This window comes from Hydra vulgaris, chromosome 08, assembly GCF_038396675.1.
Source record: "Hydra vulgaris chromosome 08, alternate assembly HydraT2T_AEP".
NCBI lineage: Eukaryota > Metazoa > Cnidaria > Hydrozoa > Anthoathecata > Hydridae > Hydra > Hydra vulgaris.
This window is the reverse complement of record NC_088927.1, coordinates 30,316,305-30,332,565: the sequence shown is the minus strand read 5'-3', so window position 1 is coordinate 30,332,565 and position 16,261 is coordinate 30,316,305. Positions and strand designations below refer to the sequence as shown.

The 16,261-nt window shown below is 28.2% G+C and overlaps 1 protein-coding gene across 2 annotated transcripts in view; it reads right to left on the bottom strand.

Moving 5' to 3' along the window:
- Positions 1-16,261, bottom strand: part of LOC100206857 (cytosolic endo-beta-N-acetylglucosaminidase) — an 80,294-nt gene that overhangs the window by 31,867 nt on the left and 32,166 nt on the right. For both annotated transcript variants that reach the window (XR_010640043.1, XM_065803391.1), the window contains exons 4-6: positions 9,110-9,258; positions 5,629-5,797; positions 5,342-5,445 (exon numbers count right to left, since the gene is read on the bottom strand). Coding sequence is in view for 1 of the 2 variants with exons in the window: in XM_065803391.1 (XP_065659463.1) it covers positions 5,342-5,445; positions 5,629-5,797; positions 9,110-9,258 (422 nt within the window). In the remaining variant the exon portion in view is untranslated. The remainder of the gene's footprint in view (positions 1-5,341; positions 5,446-5,628; positions 5,798-9,109; positions 9,259-16,261) is intronic.

The window sequence follows — 16,261 nt, the reverse complement described above, 5'->3', positions numbered from 1 at the left end:
TAAAACTAAAAATAAGACCATTAAGAAAAAGAAAACTAATATGTGTAATATATGTATCAAACATAATATGAGTATCCGTATTACCCCGCAAGTGGGGTAATATAAAATTACCCTACTAGTGGGGTAATATAGATATATAAAAAGTGTTGTTAAAAAAGGATTAGTAAGTTAGTTATTGAAAATATATTTGTTATGTTCTACTCATTGTGAAGTTATTGTATACACCCTGAATGTAAAGAAAAATAATAAAAGTTTTTATGGTGGTTATTAACTAAAAAAAAATTATATTAAAAAAAATATATATCTAAAATTCTATCTATATTACCCCACCTCACCCTACTCTATAAAAAAGACTTATATACAATTAGTAATGACATTTATCTTATGTATTCAATTGTGCAATAAAAAGGGGTAAATGAATATACAAATATAAATCCACATTTTGACAAAAAACAAAACTATTTAGTTTGAAAACAATTTAGAACCTTTAAAAAGCACTCAGTACTCAGATTTTAGATTCTTGCAGCTAGATACCTAGTTACTAATTAGACTTCGTGTTTTGCAACTTGTATTTAGTGTATTTTTGAGTACCCTTTTCTTCTGCAGCCTTAGTATTTAATTTATCGTCCAAAACCCCCACACTTAATTTTTCCTAAACTTTTATTAAATTTAATCTCATATTTTTTTTACTATTAATGTTATTTTAAAGATGATAAACCTGCTATTGAACAACTTTATTTATTGTTAACAGTCAAGCTATTAGAAAGCATTTATAAAATAACAACAAGTTATTTATTTTCCTTTAATCATTTTTACAACTTAATAAATAATAATAATAATAACAATAATATATAATTATAATATAAGATAACTTAATTAATACAAACTATAGTAATAGTAATAATAAGTATGTTTACAATAACTATAATGAAAAAATAATAATAAATATTGGCAGTATAAGCATAAAATTATTTATAATAATAAGTTAATGATTTATTAAGATGGTCTCACTCATAAAGAAATCTGATCAAAGGAGTGACACCAATTTTTAAATATAATATAAGTAATAATAAGCAATACATAAGCAATAATAAAACATAAATTGAAACACATGGACCCTAAAGACATAAATTAAAGCAGATAGAACATATATTAAAAATAAACATGTAGAAATCATAATTTGCCAGTTATATCAAAAAAATAAATAAATAAATAAACAAATAAAAAGTACTGATGATAATTGTAGTAATAACGAAAAGAAAATTTAAAAAAATATTTTAATAGTAAGGATAATGTCTAAAAGTTAGTATAAAATGTTTTTCAGAATTTTTTTAAATTGATTTTGTTTAAGATGGAGAAAAGGTACTTTAGGATGGAGTTTTTTGGACTTATTCAAAATGCATACAAAGCTCCTGTTAATGGTCACAGACGCACTGATAAATAATAGAATATTTATAATACTTCTGGGTTTTGAAAGATGGTAAATATTTCTAGTAGAATAGGAATGTACTAGTCTACTTTATGTGAACAAGTTTGTAATTGAAGATGGTAAATTTTTATTTAAGGAGTAAAGTTTTATTTAAGGAATAAAAAATAAAAAAAAATAAAAGATTGCGCATTTGAATGGATTTTGTAGTTCTTTTTGTAACTTTTCATAAGTTTGTTTGAATCGACATTTGAAGTTTTTGATTGGATGTTTTTGATTTGAAGTTGTTTTTTTAAGTGAGGCATACCGTTTATTCAGTAATGAACGTTTGGAAACATGAGTTAAAGATCATTGGACTTTATAACATCATCCCATTCAATTTTTGATAAAGCAGATTTGAAGTTTTCCTTATTGAGGTTTTTAAAACTCCGGCTATATAAATTGTGTGTGTGGTACAAATAATTTATTGAAATTGGGACAAATACAAAATAGAGGTAAGTGATCAGGAACAGAAAAAAATAGTTTAAAAAATCAGACATAGCAATGTCATTATTTGATATTGATATCAGATCAATATTATAATCACCAAGTAAAAAAACAGATTTATTTCCAGCAGATATTTTATGAAGTAGGACAGACATGATATTATAAAAGACATTGATATGTGGATTCTAAACAATTGATAAATACAATAATGTACCACCTAGGGCGTCCAATACAGGTATACCGAAAACCCGTATCCCGGTTTACCGGCCATTTTTCTATTACCGATACCGAGTTCTCAACACTGGTATATACCGGTATTTCAATTATTTTTTTCATCGCACAGAAACTGTTCCATTAGACTTTGTGCGTGTTTTGACGCAGACATTTTTAGAGAGTTATAAGCATGAAAATATCACAGCAAAAAACTTTGATTATAAAAATGGATAACAAAAAAATTTTTCACTTTGTTTTTTGTGACTTTGTTGTGTTGTGCTTCATTTTATCTGTTTTATATATATTTGCAAATAAAACAACAACAATTAAGACAAAGAATAAATTTAAAAAGAATAAATATTTAACACACACGTATTCATAGGCAAGATAAAAAAACCTAAAAACATCTCTATATAATATAAAGACATAACTACATCTCTATTACAGATTTAGTTATGTTTTTTTTATTCATATAATATAGAGATCTTATATTTTTTTTCATGTTTTAAATCTGGTCTGATATTTGATATTTCGTAATCACTGGTTTGCACATGCTTAAAATAATAATTTCTCAAAATAGAAAACGATTTTGGAAGTAATGACTTATAAGCTTGTATAAGCACGCTTTTTAAGACTGCTTGGGAATTGCGATTGCAAAATGATGTGTATATATATGTGTAGTTTATATTATTTTTGTTTATGATTCGCAGTCAGTTTAAAGTATAACACATTTAACGAAATAAAATATAATTATATGAAAAGTTCATATAATTCAATATGTAATTCATATAATTATATTAAATTCATATTAGTTCATATCTTTATCTTCATTTTTATAAATTTTTAATATTTATTTATTTTGTATTTCAATATTATTTTTCATATTTTGCAAATTATAGTATTCAATAACATGCTGTCATGGTTAATAAACCAAAAGTATTTGAAGATTATAAAAAAGAACTTCAGGACAAAAACTCTGTGTGGAATTACTTTTTGCGCGAAAAGTCTGGAGCTGCAGTTTAGCGGGTTTAGCAAGAGTTAATGGACATTTCTCAGCAGAGATGTGTGTTGAGTTAATTGAAAACATACTGAAAGAACACAACTTAAAAATTGATCACGATATTGTATGTATTACCACAGATGGTGCTTCGGTTATGAAGAAAGTAGGCCGATTAATGTCCATCGACCAACAACTTTGTCTAAACCATGGAATCCATTTGGCTGTGGTTGACGCCTATAAAATAATAGTTGTGGAATCAACAGATGATTATTTTGAATCTGATGAAGATAGTGCTGGTGAGATTTCCGATGAATATAATGACCATTTAGACGGACTAAAGGTTTTTCAGAGCTCACCAAAATCAAAAGACCAGATGAAACAGCTTACTTTTTAAGCTAGGGAGTTTTTATAAACTAAAAAATTATATTCAAAAAGCCCTGATTGACTTAAACTCGAGTATTAATTTTACGGAATCTGAATTAGAATTAATATTATCAACAGTTTCTATGTTGTTACCAGTGAAATTGGCTGTAGAATCTTTATGTCAGAGAGACGTTAATCTACTATCAGCTGATGCTACCCTGGCATTTATGCTTTATTAAATTTAGGCGTAGGACCATTAAGTAACAATATGAGATCAAGCCCAAAATAATTTTGGTTCAGATATCATATTTGATCAGCTAAATAAAACTGCTTTGGTAAATTTAATTGTGCATCTTATCCAGCGGCTCTCATTCGTACAAACTGAAACTACAGCATTCCCTACAGAAACAGATGATGACGAAGATACCATAATGTGCAAAGACGAACCTTTGAGCTTGACATTAAAGGAGCAGCTAGACATCGCCATAAATAATGAGATGTGAATTGAAAACAGTACCAAAAACAAAGCGAAATATTAACGATTTGACTAAAATGATATGAAAAGAACTTTCTATATTTGAGAAAGACGGTACACGTGGTACCAACTTGACGTTGGTCTAAGATTATATTTTAACTATTTCCCCAATTAGCGTAGAAGCTTTGAACGGGCTTTCTCTTCATCGGGAATGCTATGTACGAAAATTCAATCATCTTTAAATAACGAAACTTTAAATAATTTATGTTTTTTGCGAGCCTATTTTAATAATAAATAACTTTTTTATGTTTTTTGTTTCAAATTAATAAATTATATATAATATTTTAACTTAAAAAATAAAGTTTTGGAACCGTTTAATTGTTGCTTTGGGTTTTACTTAATCTTTTTTTTAGTAATTGTAAATACCGGTATTAATACCGTTATTTCGGTTTTCACTTAACCTAATACCAAAATACCTGTATTCCATTTTTGGTCCGGTATTGGATTCCCTAGTACCACCACAAGAGAATTCCATTGGTGAGTGCTCAATGTTGTAATTATCAATGAGACTCAAATAAATTGAGGCTGTTGCTTTTTTTAACCTTGTTTCAGTTATATCAATGGAAAAACCAAAATAATTGATAGTATTATGCTTAAATCCATAAAGCGTTTTTGTAAGGATGATATGTTAAGATAAAAAAAGGAGAAAGAGTTTATTTTATCAAAGTTAAGAGTACATAAATTGCTTATGTCATAATATTTACAAACTATGTCTAATGAAGAAAAAATTTCTTCATTGGAATCTAAAACACAGGATGAAACAGAATTATTAATTTGATTAGAGACTTTATTTAAATGAAAAGACGGGAAATGGTTTGTAGACAGAGGTAAATCATCAGTTTTATGAATTTTATCAGAAGTAAATAGCAACTTAAATTTGTTAACTGGTACATCTGTGAATGTAAAGATATTTGTAGTAAAGTTTAAACAATGCCGCAATGAGCAACTTAATTGTAATAAACTGTACTTAGTATTATTAAGCCTGTTATTTGATTGATGATTATTAGAAACAAGAGATTACATCAAAACAGTTATAACTAATAATAATAATGGTAATTTAAACAATAACGCAACAGCCAAACAAATAATTAAGTATAACAAAAACAAAAATATTGAAGGAAGTTATGAAATCAAATTAAATGAGTAAAAAAACTAAATAGGAGTTATAAGAAATGTAAATTAAAAATATAATAACATTAATATAAATATTATATATTATAATATATAAAAATAAGTAAACTAGTAAAAAATTGTAGTAGTAAAAATAAAAAATAAACTATACAAAACTATATGAAAAAATGAAATTAAAAAAAATTACTTTTTGTTATTTTTTGTAAATTCTGCTTCACCATGGTTTTCCATCACCCAACCAGGAGCAAAAATGGCAGCTGATAATTTCTTTTCTCTAATGACTTGCATTGCCTTAAAAAATAATTGTAACATATGCTTTAGAATTATTTTGCTAAGTGTTAATGGTCAACAGTTATGCTTTAAAAATATGTTGCTAAGTGTTTCTGGTCAAACAATTTACTTGATCAACTATGATTGTTTTTATAATAAAAAGCAAAAAAAAATAGTTTTACCATTCATAATTATTTCACTTACTTTATAACTGTTCCAACCACCTCCTCCAAAGCATCCTCGGCCAAATACATCCACACCAACATAAACATCTAACTTTCTTGCTTCACCAGATGTGAACAAAGAATGCTGAAGATCATAGATAGACCAATTATAATTTAGAAATATGCCATCACAAAGGTCAAAAAATGTTCTAAAAATTTTTTTAAAATAATACTAATTTAACAAAATACTGTTTAAGTCAGCAAAGATAAACTGTTGGAAACTACTCATCACCCGCAATGGTTCATGGACCATTTAGAGGCTATATCTAAATATGATACATTTTAGAGGCTGTTTGCTAAATTTTAAGTCTATGTAGATATGTAGGTTATAAGAAAAAATCTTTTTTATAAACATAATGTTTTTATGTGAATGTTAATTAAATATCATAATTATGTATTGAATAAACCAAACAGTTATTTTAGACTTAAACTCTTTAGTAGTTAATCTTTATAAAATAAAATAAAAACTTATAAAGAAAAAAAACTTTAAAAAATAAAAACAGCAATATAATGCAAATAAAAAAAACTTTTAAAATAAATAACAAACCATAGAAAAATCTCTTTTGTTATTAAAAATTAAATTAAAACTATAATTATAAATTTTTTATATTGTAGAAAAAATTAATTTAACTCCAATATTATTAGTAACTTTTATTAAAAAAAAATAACAATTTCAAGACATTTCAGGACATTTTTTTAAAAAAAAGGTACTTTGCAGAACATTCCAGGACACTGGTAAAAATCTAGGATATTCTAGAACATTCCAGAATTGTTATAATCATGGACTCTATGAAAAGATTGTGGTGACTATAGTCATCTGCATCTTTTTTGAGCCCCTGTCTGTTTATATAAATTATCTTTTATATGAAAGTTTTTTTCCATTTTATATTATTTTTATTGTTTAAACAGAGAAGCATATATTATAAAAAAAGAATTGCATATGCAGAATTGCATATTACCCAATTAGTTGTGCTAAAATTTTGTGCATATTTTTGTTTTTAAATGCAAAAATCATAGTTTAATAAAATTTTTGAAGATGCTCAGATAACAGGATGCTGGTTACCAATAAATGAACAAATTCCACTGACACACCTACAAAAAAATCAAAATGTGACAGTAAAAATTTTTTTGACAATTTAGATTGCTTTCTTTAAAAAAATAATTAGAAAGATGAATTCCATCAAAGTATGCTTCTGTGTATTAAGATTCTAAACTGATAAAGAGGCAGGCAACACATAACTTACAGCTATGTGTTGCCTACCTCTTTATCAGTTTAGAATTGTAATGCCTGTTATGTGTTAGGAAATGGCAATCACAAAAATCTTAACAACCAGGGATGAGCAAACTGGTGATATCATTACTGATACTACAATTGAACTGTGCTGAGTTAATAGTAAACATGAATTTTGATACCACAATCAGCAATACAACACTTCAGTGCAACATGTTTGGCTCTGGAGCAAAAAATTAACAGTATATTACTTTGGTCTGCGTGTCATTATCATGTTGGAGAAGTTACTTCAATACAAGTTTTAAGTGATTTGCACATTGAAGCATAAAATCTTCAAAAGTGATGGTATTTAACAGATTTAAGAAGCATTATGGTACACTTCCTCATGAAAGCAATAAGAGACTTAATCTATTTAACCCATAAATATTCTCATACAGCTCACAAGCTGGTTCTCAGATACCATATGAAAGGAAAGTTCACACCAGCTGCTAAATATTCTGTAGAGAAACAAAGGGAAGACTATAAAAAGAACTCAATGAATTATGTTTGTTGTACCTTGATCCAGAAAGCAAACTATTTTATTTTTATTGATTGGGTGCAGTTCTGTTCTGACAGTTTCACTAAGTTTCTCTGCCAGTTCAGTTCTGGCAGAGAAACTTAGTGACAGAATGAATATTTTAAACAAGCATCATAGCACTGTCTTTGGAAAACCCAATTCCAAATAAAAATTGCTGCTACAACAAGACTTACATTTTCAATCTTTTAGAAATGAACATGAATTTTTTTATTTAGAAATGAACATGAATTAGAACATTATGCAGGTTTTTGCAGCTGACAAATAAGAAAGTCTGTACAACTGCAAGAGTTAAAGAACACTAGAAGATCCAAACTATTCTTAATTTAAGAAATGGAAAAAAGAAATCATAGAGTCAAAACTGAGGTAAACAAATTGAAAATTGTTGGTTGTATGATTCACTCTAAATTGTCACTCTCAGACATAAGCAAACTTACGTGAAATCATAATGATTGGAGTTTAGACACCTAATCAGAGTGTTAGCCAAGAATATATTTTTTACCGTTTTTTTTGTGAATCGAGAATATTTATTGTTAATAATTTACTAAATATTGGTAGATTTAATTGATATTGTCTTATTACTTCCACAAAAAAAAAAAAAAGTTCATTGAATTTTGGGAATTTTAAACATATTGGGATTTCTACGATATATGCGGTGCCATCAGGCTAGCTAACACTCTGCTAATATAGTATTACACAAAAAAAAAGTTTTACAAATAAAATTTTCTTAACTTACTTTATATTCATCAACAGATTTTAAATTTCATTAATGTTTGGTACTTTAAAATTTTGACTTTTCGAATTATGTAAAAACTCCTTAATATGAGGAAAACTAAAGAGTTTGTAAACTTGAATTGGGTCAAAAGGCATAAGAGATATTGCCTTAGTCCATTTCTTTAGTCCTTGGTCAGTATTTTACATAATTTTACATCTCCAGGTTCAAAACTGATAAATTCTTTTACCCTAAATATTCTGATTTTTTACCTCAATTTTTCTCTCAATATTTTAGGTGGTTCTGGACACCAAAGACCAGGAATAAACTGTGATTTTTGACTTTCAAAACCAGAATACATTTTGAAACTTTATATCAGTTTCAAGGTACAAAAATTTGAAGTGTATATCTGAAAGTTACCCTTAAACAACAAAAAAACAAACACAGTTCATTTGTATTAATAAATGTTGGTTAAAACTATTCAGTAACTATTAGTTGTTACTATATGTTAGCAACGAATATGTACCACATGTTACCAATAAATATGTACCACATGTTAGTGAAAAATATGAACCACATGTTACAACTAATTGCCGCTATATTATTGGTTCAAAAATAATATTCAGGCAGGGTTTGTCAGTTGAAGCCTAATTTGGATTATATAATTTTATTATTATTTTTATATTTATTTAAGCATTTTTCAAAGAGCCTTGCCAAAATAGTCACACAAAAAATTCACATAAAAAAAATACATAACTATCACAATACAATATGTGCAACTATTGGTTATTACACAAGATTAATATGGATTAATCTTTCTGTAAATAAAGCATGATTTACAATAATCTTTTTTTTCCTACCTATGGCAAAACAAAAAGTGTCTATATGAATAACAAATACCAATAAAAAATCTGTCAGAACCAGTATATAAAAACAAAACAAACTTGTTTTCCAAGCACAGTTTATTCTGCCATTTGAGTTGACCTGTAGAAAGCACACTGTCATACCATATAACTTCAGAGTCTGGTATTCTGTCATGCAAATGTTTTGTAAGAATTTGAATAAATTTCTTTAGATTTTCAACTTGTGAGGGCTAGAACAAGAAAAATATGTGTAATTTACATAATGCTCAATAAAATACAAAAATGAGATTTGAAAAAATAAAATGCTGAATACTATTTATACATTTTATCAAAGATAAAATTAATTTATAATTTTTCTCAAAAAATATAGTTTTATTAATTACTTGGAAATAAATAAAATCATTATCTACCTTCAAAATATATATTTCATCAATAAATAAATTGATCAAAAAATTAAAAACATGAAGCAAGCAAGCTCTAAAAGAAGTCAATATCATATGTAACTTATATACTATTTGATTAAAAATATCTAATATTGTATGTACAGTTAACCCACAATAATGGGCTACTTTAGCTTTTTTTACAGTTTGAATGTATTTATAAAGGACATTTAAGAAGGATGTATTATTTTGTAAAAACAATATCTGTAGATTGAAATATTTACTTTAAATTTGTAAGCATTTCAAAGTGATTTCCCAAACACAAAAAAATTAAAAAAAACTTTATGCAAAATGATATAAAAAACATAATTACACACTAAAAAAAAAAGGTAGAAATTTCTCCCTTAGGGTAGGATATGTGAAATACCCTTAGTAAGGTATAATTTTCTACCTTTTAAGGTAGAAAATTATATTAAAAACAATTATTTGTCATACAATTTTCTAACTTAAAGGTATAATTTTCTACCTTATAAGGTATAAAATTATACCTTACTAAGGGTATATCACATATCCTACCTTAAATAAAAATTTCTACCTTTAATTTTTAGTGTGTATAGAACAGTAGCGACTACAATTATGTATCTGAATAGACACAATTATGGATCAAAAAGTTTAGACAAATATTTAATTCGTTATTTCAGTTTTAAACTGTTAAACAGTGAAATTTCATCTTTTTTTCACATATTTTATTTTTCATTTTTTGCGCGTTTTCTTGTTCTTATTGAAGTTTTGATGGCTCTCTTAGAACTTTTAAACTCTATATTTTGTCTTCCTTCAGTTTTTTCTCTTGGTCCTTTTTCTGAAACCATTCCAACCACTTATCGCTCGCTGTAACAGATGAAACATATTCAGATTTATGTTTTCAAAAATTTTCATAAGGCATTTCTACTGGCCAAACAAAGCAGTCCATTCTGGGATCAAGACTTTCTGTTTTGAATTTTTTCAGCTGTTTATTTTGTCACAGTGTCGATTTATAACATTCTTTCCTGATATGAGGTTTTTTTAACTCAAATGGCTAAGTATACAGTAGTCCTTCATTTTTGTCTTTTACAGACTTCCTAGATTGAAAAGCGCTGTATCCATATATGTCCATACCAAAAACCTTTCTAGCGGTTCTCTTTGAAACTTTCTAATTGCTGTGAGGTTAACTCTGTTTTTAGCAACTGCAATTTATCAAAAAACAGGCTCCTAGGAAAATTGGGTAAAATGCCTGTAATTTCAAAAACCTGTTTTTCTTTGTGGCAATAGGTTGGAAGACGTGTCAAATCTATTGCATCAAAATTCAAAAGTAGGGTTTGGGAAAACCCGGCATTTTTAGACCCGACGAGTCCGAGTCGAGTCTAAGATTATTTATCGGGTCCGGGTTCGGGTCCGGGTCCAATACGTCTTTTTAACTTGCAATTTTAACAATAGCATGAAATGATTTTTTGTTCTCATGCTGATTTTTAAAAATGGATTTGGTATGCATTAAGGTAAATAAAACAACTTTTAGCCAGTTCAACGTCTAACGTAAATATATTTTTCTATACTTTTATTAAAATCTTAAACTTAACATTACCTTTTTAAAAATATCGCATTTTATAAAATGCTTGTAAATATACTAGCAAAAATAAACTTAACTTAATTAAAATACTTGCAAGTGTTTAATACAAAACAGAGCAATTATTTTTACTTAAAAAATAAAACTTTAAAAAAACTTATGCACTTAATGAATTGTCCGATAATCTAGAACGAATTCTTGTACAGAAGTTGGATGCTACAGAAAATGTTTGTTCGGAATTTGTAGAAGTTGGTTTTATCACAATTAACGCTTGATACAATTTTTCTAAATATACAGTTCTTTTTTTAGTTTTGAAAATAATAAAAATTCTTTTTTAATATTAGCTAATTTATATCCGCAACTTGGCATAATTGGACATTTTGCACTTTCTAATATTTTATGTCGTTTTTCCTCCAGTGTTAATGGTACTGTTTTTTCTGTAGTATTTTCTTTATTTTCAGCTGAATGCTTCTGTTCATGTTTGTTTTGCTGTTTTTCATCCACACCAAATAATCTCTTCAGTAAATCTGTTGTAAATAATTGTATTTTCTTTGAAGGCATAGTACCATTTACAAGAGAATCTAATAGCTCTTCTGTTTCTTGGATTTTACGGCTATTTATTCAAGTTTTCATCGTCATTAATTGCTCTCTACTTAAATTACCATTGGATTCTTTTAATTTTCTTAACATAAAATCAATTGCTAATCGGGCTGTTGCAAGATTAGCATCGTCTCTGCTAAGAGCTTCAACAGTTAATTTAATAGGCTTTAGAGTATATTCCAATTCATTTAATAAATCAATATTAATATCTTTTATTAAATGTACATTTCCAATATGTTGCAGAGCTTCTTTAATGATATAAAATAATTTTAAAAATCTAGATATCATTTCGATCATTGAGTTCCAACGAGTTCTTAGTCTAACACCAGCTGAAGTTCATTTCCTAAAACTATTTTGATCTTTTCTTGCAAAATATTTATTTCTCACAGAAGAACTTTTAAAAAATTTGACAATTATACGAACACTTTTTATATTTTCTTCTACATTGCCTAAATTTGTTAATTCAACTTGTCCGTTCTCTTCGACGTCACCGTCGCTCTCATCAGAGTAATAATTTTCATCTTGATCATCATTAATATCATTTTGACCATGTTCATTTCTATCTCCATCAACGTCATCTTCATCTTGCAAGATGGTAATACTTTTCTTTTTTATAAAGTACATCACAAACAGCTAAGTGTATAGTGTGATTCAAATACAAATTATAGAGACTAGGAGATTGATGAAGTATTTCCATCTTTGTTTGATATTATCGTTGAACACTTATTGCATTTTCCACTTTTCAAATCAGCATATTGAGTGAAATACTCTCACACTTTGGAGTGCTTTGGCATAATGGGGCTGTAAAAAATGTTCTAGTAAAATTATGATTTCACTTTTTTCCTAAAATAGAGAAATAATTAATAAATGAAAAGTATTTTTTTTTTTTAAGTTTTTTAAATACGCGCTAAAAGAATTCAGTTATTAACTTCAATCTTTCTAATCAAAAGTTTTTATATTAGCGAATGCTTTTAAAACATTTGCTAATATAGAAACATATTATATTAGCAAACCCTTTAAACCATTTGCTTATATATAAAAACATTCGATTAGAAAAAATTTAAGTTATGAAGTTAATTCTTTTAGTGTGTATTTGGACATACATGGAAACATACATAAACTTAAATGTTCTCAAAACATCTAAAATGCCGTGGCCAAGTTCAACTTTAAGTTAGATTCACAAACCCTACTACTATATTTTTCTAAAAAAGGTAAAGATCCAGTTTGATGACGCACCGCTGCCTTCGAAACAAGGCAAAATATTCAAACCATGAGACTCGCCGAGCCTTAAACCGGGTATCGGATCCGGGTATTTACCCACAGACTCGCCGAGTCCGGGTACCCGGAACCGAAAAACCCTATTCCAAAGATACAAATAGTAAAATAGAGCCACTTTAGATTTCATGAAGATCGTTATTGTAGATAAGAAACAATACAGGACCAAAGATAGAACTTTGTGGTACCCTTAAAGTTACTTGAAATAAAGAAGAGGGTAAGCCTTCAAGAATAACTTTACTACTGCATTTAGAAAAAAATATTTTAATAACCTCAACACCTTTTTATAAAGAAACTAATAAAAGAGTGATGACTAATCGTAGGATAGTTAGAGAGATCAAAGTGTTTTCTAGAGTTTTGAAAAATTGGAACCACTTATTTAGCACTTTTTAAAAGTTTACCAAAAATTGAAGAGATTTCTGGAAAACACTTTTTTAAGACTGATGGAAATCTATTCTGAAGCACAAACTGAAGAAGTGTTAAATTAAGAATTAACTTTAGCATTGAAAGCCAGAGTGACTTTGATGTTTAACAACGGGTTAATCTGTTTAACTATCAGGAAGAGTATGGCCACTAGATTCAAGAGTCAAATTAGAGTAAGATTTTTCTGCAAATAACTCTGCTTTATTCTGGGGAGTAGTAAAAAGATCAGAACCATGAATTAGAGATTAAATGTTAGACTTACTTTATTAATGAGATTGTTGAAGACTAACCAAACATCTCTAGAACCTAACATCTTAGATAAGATACAAGATTTAGTAAAATGAGAATAACAGAGCTTAACATTAGATAGGAATTTTTAACTTCTTGCAATAATAAAAGAAAATTTGTTCTTAAGAGAGATGTTGTTGTAAAAAAAATGAAAAATTTTTTTAATGTTTAATAAAGCAACTGCTTAAGATGGTGAAAATGTGGAGTAGAACGAGGCTTAAATTGATGTCCTTGTTGAAATTGGGGCTTGACTTAAATTTGAAGAGAAGTAATAAAAGCTTCAAACAAAAAAAAGATGCAAACATATTATGGATATAAACATATATGCTTATTTTTTTAGATGATGGCATACAATATCCTTTCATATTTATATAAACTTTAGTATTTGCCAAAAAAGAAGATGTTCAGATGAATGTGTGTTGTGACTCTAGCAAGACAAGAAAAGGAGGCATAATCTTAGACAGATTAGAAAAAAGGTTGTATCGAACAACATTTGTTAGAAAAGATTAAAGAAATTTAGGTATCAGCATGTAGAGAGGTAGCAGCTTCAGTAGAAAATAATAGTGGTAGAAGTTAGAAAACTTGAAGAGAGTGCCTTACATATTGTATGAATGAGCTTTAGTTGAGAAAAAAAATGCTCTAGATTGTTTATATTAGAGAAACAGTATGAAAGAGAAAGGCTAAAGCCTGATGATAATGATGATGATGAAGTTGATTATGATGATGATGATGATGATAACGATGATAATGATCATCATCTTCATGATCATGATGATCATGATGATCATGATAATCATCATCATCTGGTTTTAGTCTTCCTCTTTTATGCTGTTGATGATGATGATGATGATGATGATGATGATGATGATGATCATGATCATGATCATGATCATGATGATGATGATGATGATGATGATGATGATGATGATGATGATGATGATGATGATGATGATGATGATCATGATCATGATGATAATGTAATAATAATAATAATTATCATGATGATCATGTTGATCACAATGATGTTTATATATGCATATAAATACAAAACATAACATGAATTTTGAATAAAAAAAATATACTTAAGCATGTATAAATGTTTATGCAGCCCCGGTCACAATCTCAGCTCTGGCTATACTTTATCACACCCGGCCCGGCCCCAGTCAAATATCAACCCCGGTAACTAGATACAAACCACATTTTCAAAGCCACTTTTGATACAAACTGATAAACTTTTGAAACAATCAACACCAATTTCAGAAGTCATCCAAATTTTTGTTTTCCCACTCTTGCTTGTGGCTCCAAACTCTTAAAACTCTCCAAAACTTTGTACCAAATTTGTTTATTGGTCCAGAAAATGTACAATCTAGTGGCTGAAGGATTCTGGTTGCCTTCGGTAGGAGAGTGATGAGAATTAAACCATTTAGCTTGCAATATTCAGCAGTCTTGATGTTTACATGGCTTTTATAACCACCAACAAAAATTATGACAGGTCTTTTTTGTCAAGACATTTGACAAATACACATAAAATGTTTTAGAGGTTTGCCAGCCCTCATAGGAGAACTCTACAACCCATTCTGATGGTGTATACATGGCCATATCTTTCGTAATTCAATGCCCAAGGTAAATAAGCATTGGTTGAACCAATTTTCCCAAAGCTGTGCAGCCAAAAGACCTGTATACACCTTCTTTTTGCAATTATTTGTGATATTATACATGTTTTCTGATCCAGTAGCACAAAGAGCCTTAAACTTTCATTGAACAACTTCATATCCTGGTTCGTCAAAGTTAACGACTCTGTAAGGGTCGTCAAATTCATTGATACCGATGCCTTCCTGTTAAAAACACTCCTAGAATTCTTCAAACCAGTTTTTAATATGAACATAAGTGATTTTCGAACCATCTTTTCCAAAAAAAATTTGCTATTTGTTTGCCAATCATTGGATGTCATGCTAAATACCACGAAATCCAATTTTTCGAGGGAGATGTTTTGGGAATGTGCCATTGATGTCTGATTTTAGCAGTATAATTAGAAACAATTATTGCCAATCTTGTCTCCGTGACAGGAAATCCAACTTTTGCAAGATAAATTATTGTGCCATTGATTTTCTGCTTTTCTTTGGTGGTCAAAACGGTCTCAGGACCAGGTTTATTAATCTTGATGAACTAAAAACTTTATTTTGCAAAGTTAAGTAAGGAATTGCAAACTGTGCTGCGGTTTCACTGATTTTTTCAGTCCACTTCGCAATTACAACTGCTTCAGATAGTTGGTTCAAAGTGTAACTCCTCCCTGAAGGTTTTTTTTGCTTACTAGAACCAAAAAACAACATTTTTTCATGTTTATTTCAAGTGATCCATAAATGTTTACTTCTCATGAGAAAAAAAACAAAAATGGATCGAAGTTTTATCGTAAAATTACGTCATTATATTAGATTTTTGAGGCCAGATAATTGAAAAACTAGTTAAACATACCTTTTAGCATTGATTTCTACCACTAATTAACATTTATAACAAATTCAATTTATAAAAAAGAAAAAATTCAAGCAAAAAAACACCAAATTAAAAAAATTTTGTTTTCTTAGAAAAATAATAATAATGATGATTGAGCTGTCACTTTTTAACAGCTCATAATAATTTTGTGGTTTTCTTAACTTTTTGAGGGGTAAC